Source organism: Mus caroli, unplaced genomic scaffold (assembly GCF_978045245.1).
Source record: "Mus caroli unplaced genomic scaffold, Mus_caroli_1 scaffold_14, whole genome shotgun sequence".
Classification (NCBI taxonomy): Eukaryota; Metazoa; Chordata; class Mammalia; order Rodentia; family Muridae; genus Mus; species Mus caroli.
In genome coordinates this window covers 103,150,609-103,166,735 of record NW_028227269.1, presented here as the reverse complement: position 1 = coordinate 103,166,735, position 16,127 = coordinate 103,150,609, and the positions used below count along the sequence as shown (strand labels likewise).

At 44.7% G+C, this 16,127-nt stretch overlaps 1 protein-coding gene across 1 annotated transcript; it reads right to left on the bottom strand.

Annotated features, from left to right (window-relative positions):
* Positions 1 to 4,739: 4,739 nt before the first annotated feature.
* Positions 4,740 to 9,686, bottom strand: LOC110306588 (protein TCL1B2-like). The gene is made up of 3 exons (XM_085830110.1): positions 9,543 to 9,686; positions 5,669 to 5,839; positions 4,740 to 4,784 (listed from the first exon to the last, which is right to left on the bottom strand). Exons 1-3 carry the CDS (start codon positions 9,684 to 9,686, stop codon positions 4,740 to 4,742), a joined length of 360 nt encoding a protein of 119 aa, XP_085686236.1.
* Between the last annotated feature and the right edge of the window lie 6,441 nt (positions 9,687 to 16,127).

Below are 16,127 nucleotides of genomic sequence, written 5' to 3'. Positions count from 1 at the left end.
GAATACTATTCAGCTATGAAAAACAAAGACATGATGAATTTTGCAGGCAAATGGATGAAACTTGAGAATATCACCCTGAGTTGAATGAGGTAATGCAATTCCAAAAGGACATGCATGGTATGTACTCACTGATAAGTGGATATTAGCCATAAAATACAGGTATCAGGCTATAGTCCACAGACCCAAAGAAGCTAAAAAGAAGGAAGGCCCAAGTGAGGAAGCTTGAATCTCACTTAGAAGGAGAAATAAAATCGTCATAAGAGACAGATGGAGGGAGGGAACTGTGAGGAGAGAAGATGGAGGTGATGGGGAGTTCAAAATCAGCTGTGGGGATGGACAAGAAGATGGCTAAGTGGGCATGGAAAAGAATGGAAATCTGCAACTGATAGGGGTAAGGAGGTGGGAGACACCTCCAGGACAAGACAGAGACCTGAGTTAAAGGAGGCACCCAAGAATCAATGGTGTGACCTTAGCTGTGACTCACTCCTTTGGGGTTACAGGATTGGAAGAGGCCACCTCCTGTAGCCAGGCAGGAACCCCAGTGGGACAACAGGGACATCAACACTCCCACACAAATTCCAACCCAAAAGGTATCATGTCTACAAGAAATGTAGGCATGAAGGACAGAGCAGAGGCTGAGGGAATAACCAACCATTAATTGGCCCACCTTGAGAACCATCCATGAACAAGCACCAATCCCTAATACTATTAATGATACTCTGCTATTCCTGCAGATTGAAGCATGTTGTCCTCTGAAAGGCTCCACCCAGCAGCTGTTTCAAACAGATAGACACCCACAGCCAAACAGTGGATGGAGCTTGGGGACTCTTATGGAAGAATAGGAGGAAGGATTTTGGGCCCCAGAGGGATTGGAACTTCATAGGAAGACCAATAAAGTCAACCCACCTAGACTCTTGGAGCTTGACTGAATTCCCAACTAAAGAACATGCAGAGACTGGACCTCAGTCTTCTCACCCATATGTAGCAGATGTGTAGCTTGGTCTTCATGTGGATCCCAAACAAATGGAACAGTGGCTATCCCAAAAGCTGTTGCCTGCTGTGATGGTTTGTATATTCTTGTATCAGGGAGTGGCATCATTTGGATGTGTGGCCTTGTTGGATAGGTGTGACCTGGTTGGAATAGGTGTGTCACTGTGGGTGTGGGCTTAAGACTCTCACACCAGTTGCCTGGAAGTCAGTCTTCCACTAGCAGCCTTTGGATGAAGACTTACAACTCTCACCTCTGCCTGTGCCATGATAGCCTGGAGCTGCCATGTTCCCACATGATGATAATGGACTGAACCTCTGAACCTGTAAGGCAGCCCCAATGAAATGTTGTTTTTTACAAGACTTGCCTTGGTCATAGTGTCTGATCACAGCAGTAAAACGGTAACTAAGACACCTGCACATGGGATATAATCTTCTACTGTGCTGCCTTGTCTGGTTTCAATGGGAGAAGAAGCACCTAGTCTCACAGAGACTTGAAGAGATGGAAAGATATCCAGGTGGAATAGGTTCCCCACCTACTCATAGGAGAAGGGAATGGGGGATGGGGAAGGAACATTGAAGGGGGTGAACACAAGGGGGGCAGAGATCAGGATGTAAAGTGAATAAGTAAAACAATTACATTGAATTAAAAGAAGAAGGAGAAGAAGGAAAAGAAGGAAAAGAAGGAGAAGGAGAAGGAGGAGAAGGAGGAGAAGGAGGAGAAGGAGGAGGAGGAGGAGGAGGAGGGGGAGAAGGGGGAGAAGGGGGAGAAGGGGGAGAAGGGGGAGAAGGAGGAGAAGGAGGAGAAGGAGGAGAAGGAGGAGAAGGAGGAGAAGGAGGAGAAGGAGGAGAAGGAGGAGAAGGAGGAGAAGGAGGAGAAGGAGGAGAAGGAGGAGAAGGAGGAGAAGGAGGAGAAGGAGAAGAAGAAGAAGAAGAAGAAGAAGAAGAAGAAGAAGAAGAAGAAGAAGAAGAAGAAGAAGAAGAAGAAGAAGAAGAAGAAGAAGAAGAAGAAGAAGAAGAAGAAGAAGAAGAAGAAGAAGAAGAAGAAGAAGAAGAAGAAGAAGAAGAAGAAGAAGAAGAAGAAGAAGAAGAAGAAGATGATGATGATAATCATGGTCAGGCTGACACAACTATCCTGGAAACACCTATTTCCCTAACAGCCGGATAGGAAAACAGACTTGAGTAGCTAAGAATTTGAGGGGAACCCATGAACCCCAAATTAGAATTTCAGGGCAGAAATAATGCTGCTCCACACACACTTGCAATCAGGGTAAGTGTTTAGAGACAAGGTGTGCTTTGTCACAATCTAAAACAGAGGGCCCATGTGGTCTTCACTGAGCAGAGGCCAGAGCTGGAAGGACCACACCTTGTCTCAGTTGCATGGACACTCTAGGAAATCGGCTGTCACCTGTAGACAGCAATGGCAACATGATGAAAAGATGAAAAGTGTGGTCACTTCAGACACACACTTTCTCCATCTGTCCATCCAGTGCCAACTGCTCTTGGTTATTCTGGGCACCATCCTTTTCACAGATGTGGACTTAGGTAACACTTGGTTAAGACCCTGACTCTGCCATTTGATAACCACACAGTCTTGGGCAAAGTCTTTCCGGAGGGCCACAGACTCCTCCTCCCTGCATTGGAGGGATGCTACTTTGCTTGTGGCTGTTGTGAGAAAAAATGTTAGACACTGTATGAAGTTACACGTGCCAGTTAGTCAGTTAAACATAAGTTAGCCATAAGGAAGATTTTTCTTCCTCTTAGCTTTAGCTATAACTAGGTCTTCTTGTTGTCATGAGACTAAACCACAGCAGAGTCAAACTGGATTTTTGTTTGGTTCTCTTTTTTTGGTTTTTGATTTTTGTTTGGTTTGGTTTGCTTTGCTTTGGTTTTCTTGGTTTTTTGGTTTTGGTTTTGATTTTTTTTTTTTTTTTTTGAGACAGGGTTTCTCTGTGTGGCCCTGGGTGTCCTGGAATTCACTCTGTAGACCAGGCTGGCCATGAACTCAGAAATCCATCTGCCTCTTCCTCCCAAGTGCTGGGATTAAAGGCATGCACCACCACTGGCAAGCTTGATACACTGTTTATGCAATACTGAGGGATCAAACTTACAGCTCAGTGTTTGCTTAGCAAGCATGTCAGCAACTCAGCTACAATGCCAGCCCTAGAAGAGCTTCTGAAGATTCAGACTGCAAAGTTATAGCTTCCATCTGCTATAGGAGGGAGAGCCTTTCCTGTAGATCAGGTGAAGGACACACTCCGATCTCCTGGCCTGGGTCCCCTCCCTACTTCTCCCTGTATCACCTGTTGTCTTCCTATGCAAGGACACTTCCTTCGCAGTGGGTAGTGTAGTACAGGGCTTCCTGCAGTGACAAACTGTCCACTACATCACTGACCAACCTCCCTTTTTCCATGTGACATCACTTCTTCTTGGCCTATTCTCAGCGCAGGGTTGCCAAATCCCACACAGCCTCTCTTCTAAACCTTCCCCCCGCCCCAGGAAATCTGCTGCTGAAATGGAGCAGTAACCACCCTTCCCACTGTGGAAATGTCCTGAAGAGGTCATACATGTTTTTGTCATATTTGGGACCAGCTTATGCTTTCTGCACTAGAGCCTGGATAAACACAGACCTGCTCAGCACAGAATCTCATATAAAAACAGTAAAGTTTAATTAGTTAAAAACAAGTTCGGGGTTGGGAGGGACCTAGGGTCAGCATCACTTCCTGGAGCCAAGGAACTGAGCACCTGGACAAGTACTCCAGATGTTCTCTGATAGTCTCACACTGTGCATTCAAGGTACTGAGCACTGAGTGTTCTCTACCCAGCAGCAGGCGAACTTCTTGCCAGTGATAGGTCAGAGGCCCACAGGGCATAGAGTCCCTATCTGGACCTCCTCCAGAGGCACCTCTAGACCTCTAAGGTAAATGGGGCAAATCTCCTACCACTGAAAGCACTGGAAGCCCAGGTGGAGGAGTTTGAATGGAGGAGGGGTCTTGAGAAAAGCCATCTATAGGGTCAGGGTCAGAGGCACAAAGTGGGTAAGAGAAGATGCAGTTTGTCTCCAGCTAGGGAGAACGGTCAGGACACAGACCAGGCTGACAGAAAGTAGATCATCTAAAAAGCAGGTCTGATCATGGCAGGAGGTGCTATAGACCTAGATACTTGAGGAATAAACAGAGGGGTAGTTGCAAAGTCTACCCTGAGGGCACAGGGGCAGGAGCCAGCCAGGCTATCAAGACCTGTAGAAGGCAAATTAGACATTGATTAGTGAATCGCTGCAGAATTGGGTCCTAAATCCAAAGGCTTGGGCTCCAGCCAGCCCTGCCCATGGTAAGTTCTACACAGCCAGGGAGAGCTGCTACGAAGCTGGAGGAAATGCCCAGGGTAGGTCCCCTGTGGCCAGGATCACACAGCACTGTATGATTAAACTTGAGAGCCAGAAACACTGGATTCTAGTCTGATCATAGGACCCTGTGATCGTAGGACCCACAATTCCAACACCCAACTAAGCTCTTTGGCTTAGTGTGGAACACTGAACATACAGATTTTTCCCCCCAGGGCTGAGTGGTGACTTTAGGTCATCCCGGTGATGTCCTGTGCTTCCTGTGTGTGTTACACCAGGAAAGCTCGGGGAGAGATGCCAGCACTGTCTTCCTATAAAGAGGGAAAGGCAGCGGCTACCTGTGTGACCTCACCAGTGAGGGTCGTGGTCCCTGACCTGACAACCCTTGCCAGAAGGTCCCATCATTCAGTCATTCACACCACAGCATCAGGATCAGTTGCAGTATGTCACCAACCTACAGGAGAGGGTACAGCCATCAGGGTCCTGTAAGGCAAATCTAGCCAGCCCTAGTGACCCATTCAGACCTGAGGCAGCCAGGAGGGACAAGGAGCAAAAGGGGACCTGGTCTCTGGATTCTGTAGTTATAGGAAGAATTACTTTCACACCTACACCAGTAGGCAGAAGTGTCCCCATGGGCATTCTCTCTCCCTTCTATCTTCCCCTCTCCTCCTCCCTCTCTGCCCCGTCTCTCCTTCCCTCTGTACCTTTCTTTATAGCACTCAATTTCTTAAGCAGGGAAGTAACAACAATAGTAGCTTCAAGAACTCCCTGAAACTGAGCAGAATCACACTGCCCCTCCCTGCCTGAAGCAGCAGAGTCAAGCCTCAAAGACTCAGACAAAAGAACCCTCAAGAAGCCGACCAGCCATGCTTCCTGGAAGAGCTTGTAGACCAGTGGAGGCACCTCACAAGGGCACTCTCTACCCTGTTAGCTGTAAGCTGGGCACTGTGCTCCAAGGTACCAGCTTTTTTGAACTCTCTGTCAACAAGGCTGTGGTGGGCTTGGTGATGCAGCCAACTGACTCATTTCTGCTCCTGTGAGTGACCCCTCTCTGGTGCTCCTGTATGTAGCCACAGTAAAGTTCACTGGTTCACCAAGTTGGGCTTCAGTGCTGTGTATACTTTGGTCTGTGGTGGGTTCCCAATCTGTGCTGGGTACTTGAGTTCGGCTCATCTCCCCAAGAAAAGTTTTGTCATGCGACAGACCCCAACCATCCACTAAAATGGACCAAGGGCTTGACTGTGGGGAAGAAGGGGAGAAGAACCTCCCTGGGTTGGGTCAGAATGAAAAGCATGGGATACCTGCTGCAACTTTTATGTTGAGGTAGCAACCACTTGCCTGGACATAAGTCAGTAGTCTCCAGTTCTTGGAATCTGCTCCCCGGTATGTGTTCATGGACTCTAATGTCCACATCCAGGGTAGAGTGTTGTAATTCATGGGATTGTAGGGAGTTAACTCCTGGGGGAATCTGATCAAATGCCACAAGTGGACAGTTATACACCTTCCAGTCTGAAGGGAATAGAAAGAGGGTTATTAGGAGCAGGGTTCCATCAGCCATGCCTTGGACTGGCTTGTTCGATGCAGTGGTTAACACCCCTAACCACAGCCTTGTCTCCAGCACCTTTCTGCTAGTGTTGTGATGTCATGGTGGACAGAAGGGGGATAGCAAAGAAGGGGCAAGGGCCCAAGTAGGCTTGCTACCTGCTTTTGTAGTACATAAAGTTTCATTCAAAACTGCTGTTGTCTGCGGATGCTTTTGCCCTAAGGTGGCACAAGGGGGCGTTCCTAGGTCCTCAGTGCCTGCAGAAAGATAAGCTTCTCTTGAAGGCCTGTGATTGAAAAAGCCCAGTGAGAAGGTGCTGTTGGCCCAGCAAGCAACACTCTGTGTGAACTCTTACATAGAGGGTGTGTGTACATGTGTGTGCATTTGTTTGCATGGGTGTCTATGTGTGCATGTGTGTGTCTGCCTGTGTGTGTATGGGTGTGTATGCATGTATGTTTATGTGTGTATGCATCTATGTATAAGGGGTGTTTCTGTGTGTATGGGTGTGTGTACATGTGTATGCATGGATATGGGTGTGTGTCTGTGGACTCACATATAGTATATGTATATATACCAGCCTGAAAAGGCCAAAGGAGGACTCAGATATCTGTCCTATCACTTTTTCCTCTGTGAATAAAGTCCCCACAGCCATGAAGTTCAGGCAACAAAGTCACACCTGACTTTTTATTCTGGGATCCTAACCCAGGTTCACAGGGTTATGTTTGCTTTAAAGAGACAGGATCTCTGTGTAGCCCTGCCTAGCCTGTAACTGGTTTTATAGGCCAATCTGCCCTTGAACTTAGATGTCCCTGTTTCTGCTAGGTGTGTGTGTGTGTGTGTGTGTGTGTGTGTGTGTGTGTGTGTGAGAGAGAGAGAGAGAGAGAGAGAGGGAGAGAGAGGGGGGAGAGGGAGAGAGAGGGGGGAGAGAAAGAGAGAGAGAGAGAGAGAGAGAGAGAGAGAGAGAGAGAGAGAGAGTAACAGTGCAACCTATTTCTTAGTACACTAACCAAGAGTGGGAAAGGGAAGAAAAGAAAAGCAGGAAGAAGAATGAGAGTTGCTCAATGCTGGGCCTAGTGTTGCAACCTGGAATCCCAGACTACTCAGGAGGCTGAGGCAGGAGGACCACAAGTTCCAGACCCACCTGCACTGCAGCTGAAGACCAACATGGGCAATTTAGTGAGACTCTGATGCAACGTAAAAAGTAGAAGGAGGGCTGGAATGTGCCTCAGTTGTAGAACATTTTGCTAACATGTTGCAAAGTCTTCAGTTCTATGATCTATAGGTTGACAAGACAGAGAGACAGAGGGGGAATTGCCTTAATTAGGGAAATAATTCAGGGCCACCTGTGCCTAAATTTCCCCAATCTTTCTATTCCTATGGAACCTTTCCCTGGCCACTGTGGTGATTTCAGGGTGCACAGAGGTGGTAAGGGGGGGTCCTGAGATGGCCCCCATCCCATCCCAGAGTCTTTCCTTCCACTCACCTCCTCCAAACCTATGGCAACCATAGGGTCTTGGAACTCCCCCTCCCTACCACCATTGTGCTTTCTGTCTCTGTGAAGGCACTCCACAGGGCACCTCTGGTGGATGTATCCCTTAAAGACAGCTCTGCCTGGATCCTCAGGTTCCTCCTTTTACAGATGCTATCAGACCCTTCCCTGCCCCCTCCCCTTTACATTCAGTTGTACAAGGAGCTCATTTGGTTGCTGCACCTGCCCCTCTATGCACACGTGGGGCCAATGGCTGCTTCACCACAAGCCCAGCCCAGAAGCAGAATGGCCAGGAGACATGTGCTTCTATTTGAATTTAATTGACTACACATTATTTCCTTTGCAGCTCTTTCATTTATACCTTCACTAACAGAATTGTTTTCTGGATCTTCCTTCCTTTTCCTTCCTTCCTTCCTTCCTTCCTTCCTTCCTTCCTTCCTTCCTTCCTTCCTTCCTTCCTTCCTTCCTCCTTCCTTCCTTCCTTCCTTCCTTCTCTCTCTCTCTCTCTCTTTCTCTCTTTCCCTCTTTCCTTCCTTCCTTTCTACTGAAAATATTTGCTCCAAAATTATTCCACACTATATTTGGTGTGGGCTTAAAGATAACTCTCATGGCAAGATGGATAGCGCTAAAGAGCACTGACTGTTCTTCCGAAGGTACTGAGTTCAAATCCCAGCAATCACATGGTGCCTCACAGCCACCTGTAATGAGATCTGAGGTCCTATTCTGGTGCATCTAAACACAGCTACAGTATACCTATTTACAATCATAAATAGATAGGAGCAAGCAGGGCAGATGAGAGCAGGCAGAGGTCCTAAAATCCAATTCCCAACAACCACATGAAGGCTCACAACCATGTATACAGCTACAGTGTACTCATATGCTAAAATAAATAAATAAATATTGAAGTTTAAAAAAATAGAAAACACTTATCAACTTGAAGTTTTTTTTATCTCATGATTCAGCAGGTGAATTACCCTCTTGTTCATCTCAAACCCAAAACATGGCTGAGGTGTCCATTAAAATATCAAAGTCATCTCCAGATGAATATAAAACAAACAATGAAAAAGGATGTCATAACTGCTCCTAGGTATGGAGGAGGTACAGGAAGAGGAGGGGGAGAAGGGTTAGGAGGAGGGGGAGAAGTGAGGAGGCTGAGGAGGAGGGGGAGGAGGGAGAGGATGGGGAGTAGAAGGGGGGAGGAGAAAGAGGAGTTTCGTTGTAGATAAAAGGGAGAACATAGGCAAAAACAGACATTTGGGAGAGTCCAGAGTGAACATGACCTTGATCTGGGTCTTGTAAGTCAAGGAGGGAGGGGAGGGGGGACCAAGAGAGTCCCATTGCCAAAATGGCTGAGGTATTCAGGGAGTCAGGGGAGCTGCAGGGAAGGGCTGCTGGGCTGGAGAAGGTTAGGACAGGGGGTGGGATGCAGGAAAACCCTGGCAGCCAAAGAGACCTAATGCCCCCAAGGCCTCCCCACTCCCAGGGCAGGGGAGGGGGCCCATAGTCTTTTCCACAACCCTGGGGAGCAGTTTTGATACCCAGAGCCTTCCACTAGAGAGTGTTTTAGCCCCCAAGGTTCTGCTGTGGACTAAAGCCATGGTCCACAGCAGGTTTCCAGCAGCGTGGGTCTGTACAACACCTGCAGATCACATAACCCATTTAGGACTTCCCCCAAGTCCTGTAGTCAGCTCCTAGTGTAAGGATCCCTTCTCTGTCAAACACTTCTTCAGGCCACTCAAGTCTGGGAGCAACAGCAGCAGATGAATTATGATTTGCAGAAATTCGGAAACTAGTGCTTGCACTCACATTTGCTCCTTCCAGGTAATCTGCCTTGCACTAGAGTTGTGATTTTTTTTTTCTGACCTGTAGAACTCCTACTCATCCCACAAAGCCCAGCTTAACAAAGCTTTCTCAGCATGTTCTCTCTGACTATCTGTAACAGAGTCCTCACTGCTAGGACTCTGTGTCTGTGTATTAGTTGGACCTGTGAGGCCTCCAAGCAAGCTCCAGGGCAGGGGCCTAGGTATAGACAAGGTTCTATTCAGAGACCTGTATCAGCCTTTTTCTGACACGGTAATAACAGCTCCTATCTACACACACACACACACACACACACACACACACACACATACACACACAGAGAGAAACAGGGACAGCCTGTCTGGAGCCCTGAAACTCACCCTACTGCAATATGGTGAATAGGAACAAGTTTGTACTTTTGCAACTATCCACTTTCTATGAAATTCATCCTCAAAGACGCCCCGTTGTGTGGTGATCAGGCAGAGTGGAACTGGCCACCTGGGAAAACGAACTGAAGCAGCCATAGTAATGAGGCCATCCGGTTGCCTGTCTTCTTAAATTAGGTTCAGAGAGGGGCAGGACAGAGAACTCACCACAGGTAGAGCAAGGGTCAGGGCAGAATAAGAAACCTAGCTCTGGCACCTGGGCCAGAAGCTCAACTCACCAGGTGCCCTGAGCGTCTCAGGTTTGCCCGCTGCAAAGCTTGGTGCCCTGAGAGTCTCAGGCTAGCCCACTGCAGACCTCGGTGCCCTGAAAGTCTCAGCCTTGCCTGCGGAAGAACTTTCTCTTTCTACCTTGCCCAGACTTCAGGGAATTATTTTTGACACCACCTCTCCAACATGTCTTCATCAGGAACTCTCCTGTCAGCTGGCCCTCTGGATCTAGCACAGTGGTTCTCAACCTTCCTAACACTGGGACACTTTAATACCTTTCCTCCTGCTGTGGTGACCCAGAAAAATGAAATTATTTCGTGGCTACTTCCTACCTGTAATTTGGTTACTGCTATGAATTATAATGTAAATATTTGGGGAGATAGAGGCTGCAAAGCAGGTTGTGACCCACAGGTTGAGAACAGAAGCCCCAGGACTAGCTGCATAAGAATTTCTTCTCCTGGAAATAAAGGCCCACAACCCTCAGATGTCTGTGATCAAGATAATATGAAGGCTGATTGGGACTGGCAAGGGACGCGGGGGCTTCTGATTAGCCTTGTTCTCTGCCCTAGACTCTGAGTACCCATGTGTCCTGGTCAAGTCCTGAACTCTGCTTTGCTGAGGCCAGGAGAGTTCTCAGAAAGAGGTCATGAGGTAGCAGCATCCTGTGCTCTCAATACCTGGTTATAATATACTCCCTTTTCCTTTTGAAAACCACAAGCCAGGTTGTGTTTGTTAGAAATGTGTGGAACACCGGTATCACTGAGTCAGCCAATTTGCTCTCCAACCCCCTTGCCCCTCAGCCTGCGGTCCTTTTTTCTTCTCTCAGCAGGGTCTGCTATAGCCCTAGTTGTCCTCAAACCCACATTGTAGCCAAGAGAGATCATGACTTCCTGATCATCCTGCCTCAGCTTGCCGAGTGCAGGAATTACATCACTGTGCCCAGGTCTGTGTGAGGCTGGAGATCTGACCCATGGCTTTGCACAGGCTATGCCACCGTTCTATCAATCTATCTCCACCCGTAGCCCTGTCAGGCATTTCCTAGGTGTCCTGGCTAGTTTTACATCAACTTGACACAGGCTCAAGTCACCTGAAAAAGGGGGACCTTAATTGAGCAATGGTCTCCATAAGATCTGGGGGCAGGCAAACCTATAGGGCATTTTCTTAATCAGTGATCAATGGGAGAGGGCCCCCACCATTGTGGTTGAGGCCATCCCTGGCCTGCTGGTCTTGGATTTTGTAAGAAATCAGGCTGAGCAAGCCATTGGGAGCAAGCAGTAATTAGGTCCTGCCTCCGGGATCTGTCCCTGTTCCTGCCCTGACTTCCTTTAACAATGGAATACAATGTGGAAGTGTAAGCCACTGGAAACAACCTAGACGGCACACAACTGAAGAATTGATAAAGGAAATGTGGTACATCTACAAAATGGAATGCTATTCAGCTATGAAAAACAAAGACATGATGAATTTCGCGGGCAAATGGATGAAACTTGAGAATATCACCCTGCGTTGAATGAGGTAATGCAGTTCCAAAAGGACATGAATGGTATGTACTCACTGATAAGTGAATATTAGCCATAAAATACAGGTATCAGGCTATAGTCCACAGACCCAAAGAAGCTAAAAGAAGGAAGGCCCAAGCGAGGAAGCTTGAATCTCACTTAGAACAAGAAATAAAATTGTCCTAATAGGCAGATGGAGGGAGGAAACTGTGTGGGAGAGGAGATAGAGGAAATGGGGGGGGATTCAAAATCAGGTGTGAGGAGGCTTAGCTGCCCGCTACTACACAAACCTTGTTCCTGAAGGGGAAGCTGCAGCTATATGGGAGGAAATGGCCAGAGAAATAATGAGACCAAGACAAGGTACTGATCAAGGCCCCAGAGTTTACTAAGAGTCATGTTTATAAAGGGGGAAATAGGCCCATCCCCCGCTATGTCAGGCTCTTGATGCTTTGTCTCCAGGCTGTCAGCACTTGGTCACCAGGCTGTTGCTTATTCCGGAATGTCTCAGGAAGCCGGGTTCATCCTCCCAGTGGATAGTGGCTTCTTGGAGAAGAGCACAGAGGTGGCAGAACAATAGACCTATTTAGATAGGAAGACTCCTCCCTAGGTGGTCTTGTTCACTGTGGCAAAACAGATATGAGCCAGCCTGCTCAAGGCTGTGGGAGGCTACAATTCCTCCCTAAATATATAATAAAAAATTAGCTGGACTGGGACATAACATTTACTTATGGTCCATGGTCCTGCCTGGGAATTATGGTGGCTGGCTGCCATGCCTGTCTTGGGACTTTGGTCTTCTATGAACTTATTCTTATCCATCCTGGAGAACATGTGCAGCTTGCTTGTGTTTATTTGCACAAACTCAGTGTTATTATGAACAAACCATAGCCTCTTGGCATATGCCTCTGTTTTAGATTGAATAATTCAGAGACCCAGTAGCCCGTCATTGACTGCTGGCCCTCATAACACACCTTTTTTCCAATCAGACCAAAGCCACAATATGTTCTCAATGCATATCTTCATATTCATGAATTTCTGCCACTTGCATTTGCTGAAAGTGAGTCTGCACGCTTGCAGAAGATGAGTTTGCAGGGAGGTAACTGACCTGCTTGAACAGGATTAAGGCCTTCTGTGGGGGAAATCCAGGTACTCTAGTCAGTTGCAAATTAGCAATGATCAAGCCCATGGTCTGGCCTCTTGGTGTTGGGGAGGTGGCTTTGGGAATCAGCAGAAAAGCTGTTACTTCTCATATAAATAGGCTATGCTCCAAGTTAACTCTGCTGGCTAGTAAAGAATTTTATATACCTTCATAATAAGAATCTCTAATATTAGAATTACTACTAGACCAGTCCATGATTGAGTTAGAATAACTGGTCACATTAAAGGAAAGAGTACATCATTATAACTCCTCCTTTTGAATAATTTTTCTAAGTCAGTTTCCACAGTCTCTAATGTTCTCTGTCCCATAAGGTCAGAAAGCTTGAAGCAAGGCAGCTTAGCTTAGCAAGCAAAGGTGGGTCAAGAACATATACCCAATACAGCTTTCTTATCACCATTGTCAGGGCACTCATCAAACTCACAGGATAGCCTGTCACATGAATCAATCTGGCAGCTAGCATGCTCCTGCAGCATTCTGTGGCGAAAACACAAGCATGCCCTCTTACCCATATTAAATACCTGTTCAGCATCATGCCATATGCCAATCCTTTTCATCTCACCTAGGCATGAATATGCCTAGTTTTAAGATACTATAAGGCATTTAGCAAGTTCTTTGACATCCAAATTTTAAATTTTTAAAAATAAAAATGTGATTTAAATAATGTGCACAGGAATGTAATTCCTCCCCTTTTTTGTTTTTTAAGAAGATATAGTTTTAAGGTTTCACAATACCTTGACCTTGAGAATTATAAAAAAAATCTCAGTAACATGGGTAACATTAGTTGTTGACGAAACATCTCAAATACTTGACTGTAATAGGCAGTTCCAATATCTGTTTTAATCTGATTTGGAACACCAAGCAAACAAAAATTAACATAGACAATGACTAATTACATTTTTAGTTGCTTCTCTTGTTAGAGCAGTTGTAACTAGAAAGCCTGAAAAGATATCAGTAGTCACATGTGCATATTTATTTATTTATTTTAACTCAGAGATATGAGTATCTATTTGCAATAATTGATTAAGTATAAGCCCTCAAGAATTAACACCGTTATATGGAACAGATATCAACTGAAGACACTGGGAACAAGTCTTTACTATTTGACATGCACATTCTCTAAAAATACCAAAATATTATCTTAAGCCATTACTATTTTGATGATGTAAAGAATGAGATTGTATGGCCAATTATTCATGTGTAAGGCCTGTAATCTGCCTGGGATATAAATCTAGCATGGCATTGCCTTAAGAGGTCTTGTCCAGGCAATCTAGAATGAGTTCTTAAATGTCCAAAGACAGTCCTTTAAAGGAACAGCATTTTTTCTTATGAGTTTTATATACGTAAACAATTGCAAATTTGAGAATTCATCATATCTAAGAAATAAACAATTTTAAGCAATTGTAAGCCCTGAGATAGATAGATAGATAGATAGATAGATAGATAGATAGATAGATAGATAGAGATAGACTATTAGTATACAAATTAAAGCTTGATTTAACATTTTAAAACACTGGCTACAGCACACAATTTAATTATCTGTGCTGAAGCAGGAGGGAACTCAAAAGAATAAACATGTGATCCAATCACATATACTTTTCTCCCATAGAAGGGCTGTTTTAAAATACAGTAGATGGGATGCATGCATGCGTAAATTTACACAAAATACAAAAGCATGCATAGAAGCAATCTTTAACAACTTATCTTTAGGATAATGATTATCAATTTTACCTAAAGTGTTTGCTATGCAATAGGCCAAATATCAATATTCTGCAATAACCAATTTAATTGCTCTTTGGAACAAGGAACAGATTCTTCTCAGGTTTTTAAGACACGTTTTTTGTTGTTGTTTTTCTAAAATACCTTCATGAATTTGTCTTACAATTCTTTATTAGCACCACAGCACCCTTGTAATAGGATGTTAAAACTTCCTTGGAGATGAAGAAAGATGATTTTACATTAATGTTTTCTTTTGCCAAAGAATTGCTTGGGCACATTGAGTAACAATAACTAAAATAAGCAGCTCATATTTGATTACCATTGATTATAATTGATAACAATTAATTATAAAAGCTTCCTGTATTGTCTCCAAAGCCTTTTGTTTCTCATCAGTTAATTTGTATCTTTCTTGATAACTTCCAACAAAGGCTTAGGTCACCTTAAGACCTTAAGGTGAAGTCTTAGCCAATTAACATCTCCTGGAAGCTTTTGAAAATAATTTGAAGTAAGCAAATCATTTTTCTTTCTTAAATTTTCTGTACCACAATTTTCTAGGATAACTAAGACCCTAAATATTAAAAAGATATTGCCTCTGAATCTTTTCTGGAGCAACAGCTACTCCCCAGAACTTTGAAGCTCATTGTGTGAGAGCAAAGATTTGAAGTAAACTTCCCTTCAGGGGCATTTGCTAATAAAATACTTTCCATTTAAGAAACAATACACACTGAAAGATTCAAAATCTTAGCTTCTTGTATTGAAGCAGAGACAATAAAAAATTTTCTTACATGATGTAAGAAATTGCTAGCCATACGTAGGGGCAAAACTTTTTATTGATCATAAGCTCACTGGAAGCAAATCCTTTCCAATTATCAGGATGCAAAGGAAAAAACAACCTTTCAAGTCTATACTAATTCTTTATGGAGTAGGCAAGTCAGATTGTAATGCCTCTATAAGTTCTACAGTCTCATTGACTTAAAAAAAGATTTATTTATTTATTTTATGTATATAAGTACACTGTGGCTGTACAAATGGTTGTGAGCCTTCATGTGGTTGTTGGGTATTGAATTTAGGACCTCTGATCACTCCTGTCAACCTCACTCGATCTGGTCAGCCCCGCTTGTTCCGCCCCAAAGATTTATTTATTATTATTAAATAAGCACACTGTAGCTGTCTTCAGACACACCAGAAGAAGGCATCAGATCTCATTGTGGGTGGTTGTGAGCCACCACGTGGTTGCTGGGATTTGAACTCAGGACCTTCGGAAGAGCAGTCAGTGTTCTTACCCGCTGAGCCATCTTGCCAGCCCATCATTGACTTTTCATAAATCTTAAATTTAAACTTTATTTTGAACAAAACCTGGATAGATGTGTAATGATGTTTTAGCTTTAAAAAAAAAAAAAATCCCAGAAGCAAGGAGAGGCGAGGTCCCAAGAACTTCCCTAGGCAGGGTTTGTGAATCAAAAGAAAAGCCACACAAGCCTCACTAAGGCTCCTCAGAGCTTTGCACTAACTCAAATGTAAATATTTCTTACTTTGACCATACTGCCCAAGTCCTGGCCCAAATATTATCTCTTTTGTAGTTAGGAACAATTTGACTGTCTATCTATTTCTCCAATTTTGGACAGTCTCTTAAGATGACTATACTTAAAACATTCCTTATAACCTTAGTGCTGGAAGCATTGCTTGTACTGTAGTCCCCTGCAAGGCAGCAACCATAGCCAAACTGATTGTATGAGGGTCCAATTTCTGCACAAAGATGAATATATCTAGATTAGTCTGTCTTTGCTTTATATGGCCGGATGGCCGCAATGAGCTGCACTAGCACTCTCATAAAATGTTTACTCTTGTAATCATCCTAATTACAATATATGGGTGAGTTAAAAAAATCTTAAGTTTGCGATCAAACTGCAAACTGCAGTTAATGGAACACTGGCAATTTTA

What these genes read in the sequence shown, in the direction of transcription:
- LOC110306588 (XM_085830110.1), bottom strand. Translation starts at nt 9,686, where the DNA reads ATGGCTGCTTCAGTTCGTTTTCCCAGGTGGCCAGTTCCACTCTGCCTG. An exon ending in ATTCACCATATTGCAGTAGG is followed by an intron (nt 5,840 to 9,542) that starts GTGAGTTTCAGG and finishes TATTCCCTTCAG; the next exon opens with ACTGGAAGGTGTATAACTGT. An exon ending in GACTACTGACTTATGTCCAG is followed by an intron (nt 4,785 to 5,668) that starts GCAAGTGGTTGC and finishes CCTCTCCTGTAG; the next exon opens with GTTGGTGACATACTGCAACT.